General features: G+C 44.1%; 1 protein-coding gene across 1 annotated transcript in view; it reads left to right on the forward strand.

Annotated features, from left to right (window-relative positions):
• Positions 1–12,037: 12,037 nt before the first annotated feature.
• The window catches only part of SHTN1 (shootin 1), a 75,729-nt gene continuing 69,669 nt past the window's right edge, over positions 12,038–18,097 (forward strand). The window contains exon 1 of the mRNA XM_035137737.3: positions 12,038–12,302. Coding sequence (XP_034993628.1) covers positions 12,245–12,302 — 58 coding nt within the window. The 5' untranslated portion in view covers positions 12,038–12,244. The remainder of the gene's footprint in view (positions 12,303–18,097) is intronic.

Genomic DNA, 18,097 nt, shown 5'->3' on the forward strand with positions numbered 1-18,097 from the left:
AGCCACTGAAGAAGCCTTCCTGATGTGACCAGCTTCTCTCCCCCCGGTTTCCCAGAACCCACAGAGCTATGAAGAGGGTGAAGCAGAAACAGATCTGTCAACAGAGTCTCAGATTGCTTGGGAAGGACCCAGGGAAGGAGGACACTTAGAGAGTTGTGGGAAGGGAGGGACCTTCAGGCCTCACAACTGCCTCATTGGGGCAAGATCTACCAAGAAGAGTTGCTGTGCACACTAGTCCTGTCCTCCTAAGCTGTTTGTTTCTTTGAATATAGAGTTAGTTTCACTGACACTGTGTGAGTTATTACAGACCTGCTCCCGGCAACTGCCCCTGACATTTATTTATTTTATTGTGTGTGAGGTCATGATGTTATATTTAGCAATTTTACAGGGTGAAGGTTGTGCAGCAGAAGTAATTCATTTTCAATATGATTACAAAATTTGTAATTCGAAAGAGTGGTGGTGGCAAGAAATGGGTGAAACTTGAGGGTTTCATTCCAGGTGGCCTAATTCTATATTAAAAGCAGCCACACAAATAAATTTCCCATTGTCTCTGAAACAAAGGGAGTGAGAGTAGTAAGCACTGCAAGGCAATGTGCAACGGTCATGAAAGTCATAAATATTCAAAAGAAAGCTGCTATTGTAGAGTGCCATTTTGAAGGCAGGCCAGTGGCTTTGCTTAGAATTTCTTTTAAAAAACAACAACAGCAAATTAATATAGTGGGATAATCTAGCATTCTTATGGAAACTACATAATGAACAGGAACAAATGTTAACGAGCTGCATCATAAAGATCAAGACGAAGTGCTGGCATAATGGATGGTATATGGCAACACAGTAAAGAATACCAAACAGACCTTGACCAATGTGCAAATCTGTATCTGCCTCTGTGAAGTTGAATTTACTATACAGTATAGTTTTACATAACTACAGCAGCTTATCACAATATAAGAAGTGAATCCTTATTCTATCCATGTATGCTTTGAAGTAGGGATGCATTAGGCATTCAGTTTTCTTTGAATTCCAGTGGAAATGGACATTATTCACACTTCATCCTAATGTACAGATCAGAACATAAGACGTCTTCAGATTTTGCACTCTTAATTCTGTACCATTCTCAGCTTAAAAAAATGCACCAGAAGAGGTTTGAAATAACTTTCCATAATATATTTTTTAATTAAGCAGATAAATGCAGAAATGGAATGGAACAAACTTACAAGCGAACAATTGTGAAACTGACATGAGTCGGAAATATACTGAGTCATCCAATGATTCGCTCATTGAATTCCACAAGACCTGCTGTGCAGCTGAATTCAATTAGGCCTACAACACAATCCCAGGTGGGGCCAGGGAGGATGAAAAGTGGTGGATCTACCCCACTTCCAATATCCTACCACAGGCACCCCCAAACTGCGGCCCTCCAGATGTTTTGGCCTACAACTCCCATGATCCCTAGCTAACAGGACCAGTGGTCAGGGATGATGGGGATTATAGTCCAAAACATCTGGACGGCCGAAGTTTGGGGATGCCTGTCCTACCACCTTTCCCAGGGCCAGGCAGGAAGTGGGGCAAACTTACTCAGACTTACTTTTCTTTCCTGCATCATTTCTCACTCCCAGATTTCCTTGGGAGCAATTATTCACACCAAGTCCAGTGCAGTGCACCCTTAAAATTGTATTTATTTTATTTATTTGCAAACTTTTTATACTGTACCATCAGCAAAATCCTCTGGTTGGCTCATAAAAGTACAATCCAATGAGTATATATATATGTATATACACACACACACAATATACATACAATCAGCATGAAATCATAAGATATACTGTATCTTATAGGATGACTTCCATAGCTTCTTATGATATATAAATGACATGCACACATACCTTGTATATATCTGATTCAGACAAACAGGAGCCACACTCTAGTTCAGCCTTTCTCAACATTAGTTCCCCATACGTTGTTTTAATCTGTGATATTTTAATGTATTTTGCTTGTTGTTGGAAGCCGCACAGAGTGGTGGGGGAAACCCAGCCAGATGGGCAGGGTAGGGTATAAATAATAAATAATAATAATATGTTGTTGGACTACAAGTTCCATCATCCCTAGCTAGCATGACCAGTGGTTGGGAGTGATGGGAGTTCTAGTCCAACAACGTTAGGGGACCTAAGGTTGAGAAAGGCTGCTCTAATTGCTTTAATGCTTATCATGTGCCATAAGTAGACAGTCACCTATATTTTCTGGTTGTGTGTTTAGCACCACCCCTTTGTCTTCCCCTATATCCAAGACTGTAATCCAAGACACATTTGATGGGGAATAAGACTCAATTTAACTCTGTGTCATTCATAGGTCCCAAGAGGAGAGTGGTAATGCTGGACTTAATCACATGGGTACCTTCAGTTACAGGCACCACCACATAGTATCCTTTTAAAGTTCATGCATACAACCCCTAACTGCTGAACAGTGAATCCAATGAATGTTTACTCAAAATCCCAACTGTCTTCAATTGGGCTTATTTCCTGGCAAAAGGGCACAAACTAATACACTAAATCTATCTGGCATAACCGTAAAAAGGGGCAAATTTAGAATATGTTGCATGCCCTACCTTTTCAGCAATGAATTCCACAGGAATGGAGAATTTGTCACCATTTAGCATCATTATTTCTCAGGGATGGAGGCTTTTGCTCAGACTTATACAGTGGTACCTTGGGTTACAAACGCTTCAGGTTACAGACTCTGCTAACCCAGAAATAGTACCTCAGGTTAAGAACTTTGCTTCAGGATGAGAACAGAAATTGTGCTGCGGTGGCGCGGCAGCAGCAGGAGGCCCCATTAGTTAAAGTGGTGTCTCAAGTTAAGAACAGTTTCAGGTTAAGAACGGACCTCCGGGACGAATTAAGTTCTTAACCCGAGGTACCACTGTAGTCTGCATCTTTGTATTTCTATGTATGACTATGACATTATTATTATTATTAATTTATTTGCCAGCATAGCTTTAAGACTTCTATCATCATTAAACAATGTTCAATGGAGAGCATGAACACAAAGGGGTTCACACATGAAATTATGACACAGGTAGGCATCTCAGTTAAGCAATGTAGTTCCCAGGATGGATACAAAAGAGAAAGTGTAAAGAAGGCACCCACCAAATCACCATATTTAATAGGCTGGATAGCTTCCGAAGCACAAGAGAATTCCTGTTTTAGATCGAGATTCAAAGTGCATGTTCTTATGTCTTATGTTCTTAAACGGCTCAGGACCACAATACCGCAAGGACCGCCTCTTTCCATATGAACCTACCCGGACCCTGAGATCATCTTCTGAGGCCCTCCTTTGTGTGCCTCCTCCTCAAGAGCTCGAGGGTGGCAACACAAGAATGGGGCTTCTCTACAGTAGCTCCCTGTCTGTGAAACGCTCTCCCCAGGGAGGTTCACCTGGCACCTTCATTATACACCTTTAGGCACCAGGCAAAAATGTTCCTTTTCAATCTGGTTCTGTTATTTCCTTGGCACTTCCATCACCTAGTATTATAGAAATGCTGGTGACACACATAGATGAATTCATATTGCTGCATGCTCATGGTCCTATGAACTCCTTAGAGGAAAGGTTGGTTACAAATCAATAAGCAAACCACCTCCTTCAAATTTCTTACGTAACTTCTAGAAGAAGCTATTCTAGAAGCGTCTTGTGACACCCACTATTCATAGCTGTGCATTAACACATTACATTATGTTTTTATTCTGGGCTTTCCCCCCTAATTTATCTTCTCATCAAGGTTGTAATTTCTTTGCCTAGACAGGCAAAATCCACCAGAGTGGGAGTGGCCGGCTTGTGAAAAATCATGTTAATGCTGCTAATCAAATAGTAAAGTTTAAAAGGGATTCGTCGTCATTAGATTCTGCTACTTTAATCATATAAGGTATTTGGTTATGAATGTGTTTTGATTAGTTGGTTTTCAATGTAGATAGATATACAGCTGACACTTATTCTCATATATTATGCTAGAGCTATTATTTGGTCCTGGCTGATTTGATAGGAAATTTGCATCCGTTAGCAACTCTGTAATAATATATGAGAGCAAATATGGGCTGCATTTAAAACTTATTCATGATGTTAATTATAGACTCAATGGTTTATTGCCATTAATTCTTTACAGCATTTTGTATGAAGGTTTGTTTGTCTCTGCAATTATTTTTCCTTACACCCACATAGATGCCTATGGGATTGACCTGCTATACAAATGATAAATGCTCTGCACTTGTCCAATTTGTTGTGCAATGTCTCAATTCCTGCACTTGGACCACCCCATGGACTGAATTAATAAATGATACAGTTTGATGTCTGTTGGACCATTGGCCTCCATTAAGGTTTAAGTCCGATGATCTTTGGAGATGGGAGTTGTAGTCCAACATCTGGAAGGCACCACATACCACTGAAACTTTGTGCAAAAGATTTAAACTGTTACACACAAAACTGTCACATTTTCAGATGTTTTATTTGGGTGTCTTGGGTGACTGGCTGAGGATTGTAGATGATGTAGAAGAAGAGAAAGAGCTGTACTGATGTCTCATCTCAAGACTTGACTCTAGTAATCAGGGTATATTAGTTTATGTGTATTTGGTTCTCTAGCTAGTATGCTGGAATAACACTACTAGATGACAGTTCTTTCTTGGCTTATTAAATGATCTATGGCCCTTTAAATGTGTCTGAGAGTGGGGTTATTGGGTTGCTGTTATAGAATCATAGAATTGTAGAGTTGGAAGGGACCCCCAGGATCATCTAGTCCAACCCCCTGCAATCCAGGAATCTCAGCTAAAGCATCTAAGACAGTTGACCACACAACCTCTGCTTAAAAACCTCAGTTGAAGGAGAGCCCACCACCTCTCATGGGAGTCCGAACCATTGTCAAACAATTCTTACTGTCAGAAAATCCTTCCTGCTGTTTAGTCACAATCTCCTTTCTTGAACTTGAAGCCATTGGTTCAGGTCCCATCCTTCAAAGCTTGCTCCCAGGGGGGGGAGGAAGGGGGATGCGGTGGGTGCAGGCTGCCCCAGGTGTCACCACTGAGGGGGGTGACAAAATGCCGGTCGGCACTCACCGCGGGGCCTGCAGCACGCCCGAGCCACATGTCTCTCCTGCTGCCCAACTGTCTGCCCGCTGCCTCCCCCCCCAGCTGTAGGGCAGCTGAGTGGGAGGAGGCAGGGAGACTCCGGAGGCCCCGCAGTGTGCCCCGCCCCTATGGGCGGATCGCCCTGCCCTCGCCCCACCCCTGGGCACGCTGCCCCAGGTGCCAAAGCAGCTTCCTCCACCGCTGCTTGCTCTATTTTCCATGTTTCAGTCCTTTACATATTTGAAGATGACTATTGCATCTCCTCTCAGTCTCCTCTTTATCAGGCTAAACATGTTATACTAATTCTGACAGGGTAATAATAATAATAATAATAATAATAATAATAATAATAATAATAATAATTTATTTATACCCCGCCCATCTGGCTGGGTCTCCCCAGCCACTCTGGGCGGCTTCCAACAGAAATATTAAAATACAATAATTTATTAAACATTAAAAGCTTCCCTAAACAGGGCTGCCTTCAGATGTCCTCTAAAAGTCTGGTAGTTGTTTTTCTCTTTGACAACTGGTGGGAGGGCGTTCCACAGGGCAGGTGCCGCTACCGAGAAGGCCCTCTGCCTGGTTCCCTGTGACTTGGCTTCTCGCAGCGAGGGAACTGCCAGAAGGCCCTCGGTGCTGGACCTCAGTGTCCAGGCAGAACGATGGAGGTGGAGATGCTCCTTCAGGTATACGTGACTGAGGCTGTTTAGGACTTTAAAGGTCAGCACCAACGCTTTGAATTGTGCTCGGAAACGTATAATTCTCTGATCACATGCTGTCATGAAATCGATACCCACCCTCCCGTGTTTTCTAGTGGTAGAAAAGTACCAGTTCTAATGTATGCGGATGACGCTGTTCTCTCTCAAACTAAAGTTGGTTTGAAACGTGCCCTAGGGAAGTTTAGTGACCAATGCAACACCAAACACCAAATTGTTAACAATTAATTTTGCCAAAACTAAAATTGTACGTTTTGACCGTTCATTTAAGAACGACAATTGGAGTATAAAGGGAAATGCCATAGAACAAACAAAGATCTTCCAATATTTAGGCATAACCTTCTCCTACAATGCCAAATTGTCAACACACTTGACCGCATCAGCTACTTCAGCAGGAAGAAATGCAAATGCCATCCTTAGATTATTCAGAAGGAAAGGCGCTGGCTTCCTTCCTATGGCCCTAAAAGTCTTTCAGGCAAAATCTTTAGCCCAGCTCCTGTATGGCTCTCAAATTGGACTTTCTGCCAATCTTAAGACCCTTGAAACAGTACAATCAACATTTTTAAGATCACTATTCGGTACCCCAAAGAGCACACCTAATGCAGTATATATGCAAATAACTAACAAGATCAAACAAATTGGCCTAAATCCTGAAGATCTTTTTAATGGAACTCTGAAGAAGGCGAAAATAATTATTACTCAGAGACTTTACGATGTCGAATTACAACAAGAAGATGCCTTACTCCCGGAGAATTATAGATGTCTAAAATCATGGCCTAATTTTACAGCTGCCCCTTACTTATCTAACATCACTAACGAAGCTTATAGATGGGCCTTCTCTTTGATGCAATGCCCTCAGCGGTGCTGTACGGTAAATTTATGCGGGTACCAATTCATGAGCGCCTTAGCCCTTGCATGTCTAACAAGGTAGAATCTGTGACTCACATTCTTTTATTTTGTGAATTTTATAGTGAAGAACGAGCTCGACTTATTTTACCCCTTTTATCAAAATTTACACCCTTGCAATATTATTTGGAGTTTCCCCCCAAACTCTTACGAAAATTCCTTCTGGAAGATTCCTCAAGCCCAGTGTCATATGACGTGGCTAAATTCTGCATTTTAGCTATCAAGAAACGTAAATCCCTTCTATTGAATGACACATTGCAAATTCCTTTTGTGTAATTGTTTTATTTCTGGTGATGTTATTGCTCTTTTTCTTTTGTTTGGAATTATGATATTCTGTATTGCTGGCTTTTGCTGTAATAAAAATTGAATTGAATTGAAATTGCTCGGAAACGTACTTGGAGCCAACGTAAGTCTTTCAAGACTGGTGTTATGTGGTCTTGGCGGCTGCTCCCAGTCACTAGTCTAGCTGCTGCATTCTGAATTAATTGTAGTTTCCGGGTCACCTTCAAAGGTAGCCCCACATAGAGCGCATTGCAGTAGTCCAAGCGAGAGATAACTAGAGCATGCACCACTGGCGAGACAGTCTGCAGTCAGGTAGGGTCTCAGCCTGCGTACCAGATGGAGCTGGTAGACAGCTGCCCTGGATACAGAATTAACCTGCGCCTCCATGGACAGCTATGAGTCCAAAATGACTCCCAGGCTGCACACCTGGTCCTTCAGGGGCACAGTTACCCCATTCAGTACCAGGGAGTCCTCCACACCTGCCCGCCTCCTGTCCCCCACAAACAGTACTTCTGTCTTGTCATGATTCAACCTCAATCTGTTAGCCACCATCCAACCTCCAACCACCTCCAGACACTCACACAGGACTTTCACCACCTTCACTGGTTCTGATTTGAAAGAGAGGTAGAGCTGGGTATCATCCGCATACTGATGAACACCCAGCCCAAACCCCCTGATGATCTCTCCCAGCGGCTGCATATAGATGTTAAAAAGCATGGGGGAGAGGACAGAACCCTGAGGCACCCCACAAGTGAGAGCCCAGGGGTCTGAGCACTCATCCCCCACCACCACCTTCTGAACACGGTCCAGGAGGAAACACAAGATCTGTGCTTATGCTGTGTAGAAGTATACATGAGCACCGCAAGTTGTGATTCATTCCAGAAATAAGCTAGTTTTTGAACAAACAGGAAAGGGGTTGGCCTCTGTTCCCCATTTCTGAACCACATTCCTCTCCACCACAGTAGTAAAATGAATATGTTAAAATGCAGATTATGCATTACTGTTCATAGAATAAATATGTTTTTGTTTAAGAACATATTTTAAAGCTGCAATCCTATGTGCAGTTATGTGGGAATAAGCTCCATTGGATTCAGTGCAACTTACTTCTGAGTAGACATGCATAAGCTTGCGCTTGAAAACACCTCGTAGATTGAATCACAACCATGTAATGCCTCTGAATGAAAAGAGATAGATACCATGCTGCTACATATTGATTCCTCAACAGACAGTGTTGTTTAAACATCATCAATTCAGTTTGTCTCCAGTGCTGAAGATCAATACATCAGATAACTCAGTAAAATGTGCTGCAAATTACTTTAACTCCTATATATGAAGCTTGCCTTTTATTGCTGTTTGTTCCTCAATGTTTATTTTTTAAATGATTTTCTCCCTTAACTAGAGTAGTTTAGTATTCATAGCTGCAGAATTACAGGCCTTGAGAGGATTGTTCGTGCAATCTTTTTCAGTCCTTATTTGTTCTATATATGTGATCCATAACACAACGAGCACATTTACTCAGATGCAAGTCCCACTATTTTTAATAGGGCTTATTTCCCATGTAAGTGTGAAATATTGCAGCATTATAGTGTGATCCTGTGCATGCTTACTAAGATGTAATCCTACTATGTTCAGTGGGCCTTACTCCCAGGTCTGGAAGGAAGCCTAAGTGCCTTTATGGACACCTACCTGGGAATAAGCCTCACTGAACATGATGAGACTTACAGATGTGAAAAGCAGTTTATGCCCCATTAGGAAGAGAGCTGGATCACTGAATCCTAGGCATATGTCCCTTCATTTCCCTCTAAACCCTCCCCCGCTCTGTTAAATGGGGGCATTTCCCCTAAATCAGAGGTTTGCAATGAATACAAGAAAGATAGTAAAACATTTTGCAAACTTTAAAAGATCGCTAAATGTGCAGCAGTGACAGCCTCTCCCCCAAGATGTTCCCAAGATGGAAAAGTTCAGGTGCCTTTGTGCCAGAACATGTAACTATTTGATGTTGTTGCCTAGTAGTTTGGTTTTTTTAAAAATCTTTATTGGAATTTGCAATGCTAGCTCTGTGGGTTGCTTTCATATGTTGACTAATTGGTAGTCTGCCGTTTCATCCTGCAGTTGTAAGATGTCATGCCACGAGCTGAATAGGTCATGACAAGTCATGATTTGACCTTCTGATGAGTCAGGCACTCAGTAATCTTGAATGCCTGTGCCTCTTATATGTGCCATATAGTATTTAACTTAGTACCACCCCCTTCTTTTTAAAGAATTCTGTATCTCACTAGTAAATCTTAGAGTCTATCAGTAAACATCATCCCACCTTTACATCACTCCCCCCACCAATGATCCCCCCTGAAGCAAGCACACACTGTTTGTCCCATTAGGGGTACATAAATCCCACTGAAGTCCTGAACCGCCCTAGTCAACCCTGCCCACCCCCATTTTTATGTTTGAGTAAAAATGCTCTGGATCAGACTTGTGCCTAAAACGTGCCAAAGTCCTGTATTAAGTTACCCCACAACTGGGAACATGGTGGCAGCTTCTTTTCCTGTGATAACGGGTGAGGAGGAAAAGATTTCTCTGAGCATATTGTCTGCATAGAGGAGGCCTGGTTTATATATATAGCCTTTAATCTATGTCTGATAGACCTGTAGATGGTGTTTAGTGCAAAAGGTTTGCAATGAAATATGTCAGTTCATTTGTGTAAATCTACCATTTTTTGGGGGGGGGGGGAGGTTGTTGCATTCCATACCTACAATATACATTACCATGATCTTATTTATGTCCTATAATAAGTGCTTTTTTCTTTAAAAAGGTTTAGGGGTACTCTCATCAGGGCCGTCTTAAGCATATGTGGCACCATGGCGCAAAGATCCCTCCGGCGCCCCCCCCCCCCGGTTTCCCAGCATGGCTGTCTGGCGGGCACAGCACGGTGCCCCCTGGCGGCCCGGCGCTGACGCATTGTGCCTCCTAGCCTTGCTTTAGGGCCAGCCCTGACTCTCATTTTGACTCAAGAAAATCACCATTTTATAGTTCAAATCGAGAAAAATAAATACAGTAAATGGACAAAAGTACAAAGATTCACAAAATGCTTAGAGGTACCGTATGTGTACCCCCCCCCCAAAAAAGCACACTGCACATACTGCCAAGACGTTTGCATGTTTATTTTGGGGTTATTAATGTTTAGTATTAAGTAAGTGATGGATATAAAAACTAGCCCACTACATGCTCTTTTGACCCTCGCCCACCATGGCTTATTTGTGCCAGCTAGGAGTGGGGAGTTGACTGTGCATGTGTGTCCAGGGAGTGGTAGTGCGACCATTTTCTGCTTGTTTGATATCTCAATGGCTTTTGATACTGTTGACCATGGTATCCTCCTGGATCATCTCTCTCATTTGTTTTCCAGTGGTTCCATTCCTATGTATGGGGCCAGGTTCAACACATTGGGTGAGGCTATGTGCACATCTCCTGTATGGTGGCCATCGTTTGTGGGGAGGTGGGATGAGGTATCATGCTGATGACACCCAGGTCTGGTTCTCTGTTACATCTAAATGGATAGAGGCCATGGCTCTTTTGAACTGATGCCTATCCAGTTGCTGGATGGAGCCCACAGGTGAGATGGAATCCTGATAAGATGAAGACTTTGTAGGAGTGCCTGTTATCAACTTAGACTGATACTCCAACTAAATGCTTTCCTGGCCAGGGATAGCTTGGCTACTGTGACTCGTGTGTTGATAACAATCTCATGAAAAACTGTTATGCACTTAATGTGGGGCTTCCCTTGAGGTTGTCTGGAAGCTGTAGCTGGTGCAGTACACAGCTGCTGCTAGTTAGTTGAGTAGATCACCTGGGCATGCACATATTACAGCAGCACACTGGCTAGTGGACTACCGTATGTTCAAAGTTTTGTTATTAATATGTAAATCCCTAAACAATGCAGGAGCAGGTTACCTAAAGGCCTTTGCATAGACCTGTAAGATCACTTCAGTCCTTGGGGGAAACACTACTCATCGTTCCTCACCCAACAAATCGTAAGGCAATGACCTGAAAATGGATGATGATCAAATATATGAAAGGATGTCATATGGAGGAGGGAGAAAGATTGTTTTCTGCTGCTCCAGAGAAGCGAACACGGAGCAATGGATTCAAACTTCAAGAAAGAAGATTCCACCTAAACATTAGGAAGAACTTCCTGACAGTAAGAGCTGTCCGGCAGTGGAATTTGCTACCAAGGAGTGTGGTGGAGTCTCCTTCTTTGGAGGTCTTTAAGCAGAGGCTTGACAGGCATATGTCAAGAATGCTTTGATGGTGTTTCCTGCTTGGCAGGGGGTTGGACTGGATGGCCCTTGTGGTCTCTTCCAACTCTATGATTCTATGACATTTTCCACTGTTGTCCCTTCACTTAGGAATGCCTTTCCCTCTTTCCATATGTGGAACAACTTCAGTTATTTGCTTCAGTATGTCTTGTAAGGACCTTTCTTCTTGTGTAGGCTTTAACTGATTGATAAGATTGGAGCCTGTACCACCACCAGACTGACTTGGTTTTTTAAATATTGCTGTAGAGTCTTTAACATTGAATTGTACTGTTGTACAGTACATCGCTTAGAACAAATCAAAATATTGAACAGGTTAGGAATGTTTTTGAATACGTAACTCCCTCAGACCCTCACCCTCAGATAGTTCAATATACCCTAGAGAGCCACTTGCATGTCTTTTCATTTGAAATGATAGTAAGGTTTCACCACACCCTGCCTTTCCTTTATGTTTAATTGGGCCCATCCAATTTAATTCCACTGGGACCTTGCAACCACCACTGGGAATAGGGCCTGGCAAATATTTTGCAAGCGATGTAAAAGATAAAAGCTCATTCATTCCCAAAACTGGAGTGAGTAACTGCGAGGATAGAGTTGTAATAGAAATGGTCTGGGCATGATCACTACATCTCCATGACATGTTTGTTGTTTTTGAGGAAGCAAAGTTTGTCTCCCGCTTCCTTAAAAAAAAAAAAGCTTGGCTTCCCTCCTGCCCTATACGAACAGGACGAAAGCGGCCGCCAGAAGGCCAGGCATGTGCAAAAGCAGCAGCAGCAGCGCGGCGGCCGCTCGAGGGCTCTGCCCGAGCGCACGCGGCCAGCCTCTCCGCCCCTCTCGGCGCTCGCAGGTGAAAGCGGCGCCTGCCTGACGCGCTCGGGCGGTGTTTCCGGGTGCCGAGCCAGACGCTCTCGGGCGGCCCGGCAGCATGAGCGGCTCCGAGGAGGCGAGGCAGCTGGAGCTGCTCGGCGGCCTTAAAGACCAAGGTAAGCCGCGCAGGACGTGGGCGAGGACCGGGGGGCCCAATGCACCGACCGGCCGCTCCTCCCGCAGCGCCTGGGCGGGGAGCGGCTGGCGCGTCGCTGCTGAAACAAAAAGCGCCCGGGCGACCTGAGCGGGGCTTTGGCCGCCCGCCTAGCGAAGACCCCCTCTGTGGGCGGGAGGTCGCGCCGTGCTGCCCTGGACGAGGGATGCCTCGCCGCCCAGTGTCAAAAGGCAGCAGCCAGACGGCGAGACGCAGGGTGGCGGGGGGAGGGGAGGGGACGTCGCGCGCGCGCTCCTCGCTCGTGAGCTCGGGCAACCGGATCCGCCCCGCATTGGAGCTGGTAGGGAAATGGGTACCCCTCCCCGGGGAAGCGCTTGCTACCTAATAGGGCTGGCGTCTTTGAACCCCGAGGCCTGGAGGCAGCTCTTCCACCCGCTCCACACACACACACACACAACCGGATTCCGAAGATTTCCCGTTTGCCTCATTGTTTCTCCCTGCAGGAAAATGTTGGCAATCCCCTCTCCTCGGTTGCCTGGTAAATCGGGCGGGTTTGATTATTTAATCGGCTTGTGCCACCTCCTCCCATCGGCTGCAAAGGCTTATTGTTTTCTGATCCACCTGGCGCTGGAAGAGGAAAAGCGATTTGTGGGTTTGGGCGCAAGGGGTGATGAAATCCGTGGCACGTGCCTGGGTTTGTACGTCCCCTCCCCCTACGAAAGAGCCTTATTCCCCAGAGTGAAACAATCCCTTTTTCCCAGTTGGAAGGGTTCCAAGAAAACAACGTTCGCCTGGTGTTTTTACCTTCCCCGCAGCAAAGCGCAAAATGATTCAAACTAGGGAGTCTCCCCACTAATTGAGCAGACAGCTGATTCTCATATAGGAAGGTAACTTTTAAATACTGTACATACCGGCTGCTGATTAAAATTTAACTAAAGGAAGCATGGCGTAGTGGTTATAGTACTAGGCTAGGATTAAAGGTAAAGGTAAAGGGACCCCTGACCATAGGTCCAGTCGTGACCGACTCTGGGGTTGCGCGCTCATCTCGCATTATTGGCCGAGGGAGCCGGCATATAGCTTCCAGGTCATGTGGCCAGCATGACAAAGCCGCTTCTGGCAACCAGAGCAGCACATGGAAACGCCGTTTACCTTCCCGCTGTAGCGGTTCCTATTTATCTATTTGCATTTTGACGTGCTTTCGAACTGCTAGGTTGGCAGGAGCTGGGACCAAGCAACGGGAGCTCACCCCATCATAGGGATTCGAACCGCCGACCTTCTGATCAGCAAGCCCTAGGCTCAGTGGTTTAATCACAGCGCCACATGGGTCCCTAGGCAAGGATTAGGGAACCCCAAATTTATAAATCCCCATTTAGTGATGAAACTCTTCTCATCTTCTTCTTTGGCGATCACTTGTAGCCGAGTAAGATTGTCTCCCATAAACACGGTTTTAACAATGGGTCCTTAAGTGACTGTGGAGGCCAATTCTGGATCCACACATCCTTCCACAGTGGGGACATTGGTTTCCAGGTGGGAGTTGGTGTGGATTTGCCAAGCGTGCCTTCCTCTTAGCACGCTTCTCCCTTGCATCCTGAGATCGAGTTTCTTCAAAGCCCATGACACCTTTGGTAAAGGCTGTTTGGGATGGCTAACTGCCAGCTAATGCTCTTGCTGCATGAGCTACCTCACAGGGTTGTTGTGAGAATAAAAGAGGGGAACTATACATGGGTGTAGCCAGGATTTTTGTTGGGGGGGGGCAGGTCTTTTGTTAGCGGGGCCAGAACCTCAGTTTGCTATGTATTTTTATTGATTTAGGGGAGCAGCTGCCCCTCCCTGCCCCCCCTGGCTATGCCCATGGAACTATATGTGGTCCTTGGAGAAAGGGGCGGGTTTAAAATACAGGCCTGTATCATCTAGTAGAATTGGGTGGTGGTCAGCATGTATCCCTGCTTCTTCCATCTATTCTTCCATTGCCTATTCAGGCAGCGTCAGCTCTAGTTTTCAGCTTGTTTTAAACTTCAAGCCATGTTACCAGCCTCTTGTCAGTTCTGTGCATGCTGATGGCACACCCTGGGCAGCTTGTGGCACCTGAAGGTTTTCGTTGTTGGCATCTGGCCTCATAGGGAGTCAGACTGTTGGCCCATCTAGTTCAGTATTGACTACTGTGGTTGACAGCAGCTCTCCAAGGTTGCAGTCATTCAAAACCACACAATTTTATATTTTGTGGAGAGTAGGGTCTTGCCTGTGGTCACATTTCCTACTGCCCTCCCCCTTCTGCTGTCCATGCATTTGGGGAAAGTTTGAAAAGGGAAGCCATGCATGTCTACAGAATGGTCATTCAGAACATGGTTGCAAATCCTGAGGCGAAAGAGCAGGCTTGCCTTTTCAGGCATTCCCCCAGTGCACGGATATCACAAGGTGGGGCTTGCAGGGGATATGTGGGTTCCTGCTCTCCCACTCAATGCAGTGATAATAGAATGTCTGAACAGAATTACTGTTCGAGGCCAAATTGACACTATAGGTTTGAAATACATTGGTACCTCTGGTTATGAACTTAATTTGTTCCGTTCTTAACCTGAAACTGTTCTTAACCTGAGGTACCACTTTAGCTAATGGGGCTTTCTGCTGCTGCTGCGCCACCAGCGCGCAATTTCTGTTATCCTGGAGTAAAGTTCTTAACCCGAGGTAAGTTCTTAACCCGCCCCTTTCTGCTTCCAGGTAGCGGAGTCTGTAACCCAAAGTGTTTGTAACCCGAGGTACCACTGTACTATAATGCCACTTTGAACAGTCATGATTTCCCCCAAAGAGTTATGGGAGCTACAGTTTGTTCAGGAGAGCCCTCTTCCCCTCATGGAACAACCATTCTCAGAATTCCATGGGAAGAGGGATTGTTAAACCACTCTGGAATTGTAGTTCTGGGAGGGCAGTAGGAGTCTGCTAACAACAGCTCTCAGAATTCTTTGAGGGAAGCCATGAATGTTTAAGGTGGTATCATAATGTGTCAAATGAATAATGTGAATGTAGCCCTTAGGTACAGTGGTACCTCTAGTTACAAACTTGATTCGTTCCGGAGATCTCTTCTTAACCTGAAACCATTCTTAATCTGAGGTACCACTTTAGCTAATGGGGCTCCGTGCTGCCGCCGCACAATTTCTATTCTTATCCTGGGCAAAGTTCTTAACCCGAGGTACTACTTCCAAGTTAGCGGAGTCTGTAACCCAAAGTGTTTGTAACCCAAGGTGTTTGTAACCTGAGGTACCACTGTATAAGGAGTGGCAGGAAAACATTACAGTCATACCTCGGTTTGCGACTGCAATTTGTTCCGGGGAGCTCGTCGCTCCCCGAGTTCGTCGTAAACCAAGGGGCTATTCTGCGTGTGCGCAAAGCACCGATAGAGCGCTTATGTATCTGCTGCGCAGATCGCTTCTGCACATCCATGCGCCATGGAACCCGGATGTAAACACTTCCGGGTCTGCGGCGGTCGCAAATGGAGGCAGTCGCAAACCAAGGTATGACTGTATCAAACACTTGCTGCATTACAGTACTGTATTTTACACTTATCAGAGAAACTCAGTGGAGGAAATCATAACCAGGATAGAATGTGGAAAACCTACCCTCCCTTTAAACTTTGGAGTCGTCCAATGTCCCCTCAGCTCCAGCCATTATCACATATTTCTACATGTTCACACATCAGCTGCCCACATTTACTGCTGACATGCAACCCCTGAATGTTGGTTTTTCCATTTGTTTTTTTAAGACAATTGTGAATATAGAAGTACCCAAGTATCTAGCCTTCTTTTGTGTGCTGGATACTTCTGACTTGTTTTTAACTGGATACTTCTGACTATTAGAGTTTAGTTCCCAGGTCCTTTTGATTTCAGGGAGATGGAGGATGTGAGTCATAAATTCATGGAGAATAAATCAATGGTTGATAGAGATAAACCACAGGCTATTTGTCTCAATGGGTATTTGGAACGTTCATGTTCAGAGACAGTATGTCACTGGCATACCATGAATGAGCAGCATGCTGGTGGTGTATTCCATCTGATTACTTCTGCTTCACTTTTTTTGGCATGAGCAGGATAAATAAATCGGGAAACCTTGACTTTCTGTTGCGTATGAACCATGGTTTGTTGCTTCCTATCCATACCCTAAACTGTGGTTTGCTGTAGGCTTATGGAAGTTTGTGTTTTAGGGAGCAACAAACCACAATCTGTGGTTTTGACATAATTATGAACACAAAGCTTCCTGATTTGTGCACACTGCTTTTACTAGGAGGAGCAAAGTGAGACCATTTGAGCAGTTTGCGTCAGCATGCTGCCCGTTCAGGCAAATCAAAGCCTGACTGCTGATTTGGGAATAACTAAATGGCATGGACACTAGTAGCTGCCTTTGCTAGCATTAGAGGACAGTGTAGGCCAAGCCTACTCAGATGCTTAGAAAGTTGGTGCTGTTTTAGTATTATAACTTTTGTATGCTTTTAAGTGTATTTTTCTTTTGTTTTATCTTTTTGTAAACAATTTGAGTTTTTTTTTTTTTACAACAAAGCAGTGTATACTTTGTGCCTGCCCCAGCAGATCCTGTATAGGCACTTAATGCTTTATAAATTTAAAACACAGGTGAACGAGACCTTTTGGACTCTAGGCCTCACAAGGCAGAAGTTACTTCCTATTTTTAGACCAAAGACCAAAGAGGCTATTGGTACTCTAGCCACAGACTCCTAGGCATGTCTTCTCAGAAGGCAGCCACATTGAATTCAAGGGGATTTAATTCTAAGAAAGTGCATAGGCTTGCAGCCTGAGTCTGTGAAGTCTAGCACTTCTGTTAGCCTTTTATACTTCCAGAACTTCTGAATTTACGCCTCACACTAAGGTTACCTTCATAAATACTTTAGAAAGTGCATCAATAATTAATAGATGTTCTGAACGTGTTGCAGACGAGACAATGTCAGAAGGAACAGTTTAAAGCTGGGCAGAAGACATGGTACAGGAATCGTCTTGGGCTCCGTGACAACTGGTTAATCTTTCATGGAAAATGTCTCCACATAATTTGCTAAGCAGCAGGTTAAAGTCTGACCCGCTTTTTATATAAAAGTAGATCACAGAGTGATACCCAGTTGTATGTCATGATCAGAGTAGACCCACAGAAATCAATTGACAAGTCCCAAGTTGGGCATCACTCATTGGGTTCATAGTGTCTCAAGCCTCTATAGGGCTAGATTTACACATGCCTGACAAATACTTCTCTATTCTTTAAAAATCTTTTTTAAAGGTTATCTCAATATTATTTATTTTAGGCTCTTCTGGATTGCCTGGTTTTAGGTTGTGTCTGGGTGTTTTTGCTCCTTTTGTATGATAAAATTATTTGATATTTTCCCCTTGACTTGAATATTGGTTGAATTCTTTGTATTTTTTATGGTTTTACTTCTCGGTTTTAGATATAAGCGTTGTATGTGGCCCTGAGACCTCTTGTATTAGATAACAAATAAATATAATAACTAAATAAATAGATACCTGCAATTTCTATGCATGATTGCTTTTAAAAGCTGCTTTTATTTGTTATTAGTTTTAGTGTTTCTGTAATTTTTTTAGTTGATGTAAAGCTCTCCTGGGAACATTTTAAAGGGCAGCTTATAAATTTTATAATAAATAAGCACATGATTTGCAGCTGGACGTGTAAACTGAGCCTGCTAAAAAGCATTTTGTTTGTGGTAACAATATGAAAGTTATCTGTATAGTGTCATAACTGTGACTGTGTGTGTGATGTTATGTGAACCATGCTACAGTTATGGACTGCTAT

This window comes from Zootoca vivipara, chromosome 5 (genome assembly GCF_965207765.1).
Source record: "Zootoca vivipara chromosome 5, rZooViv2.hap1.1, whole genome shotgun sequence".
In the NCBI taxonomy this organism is placed as follows: domain Eukaryota; kingdom Metazoa; phylum Chordata; class Lepidosauria; order Squamata; family Lacertidae; genus Zootoca; species Zootoca vivipara.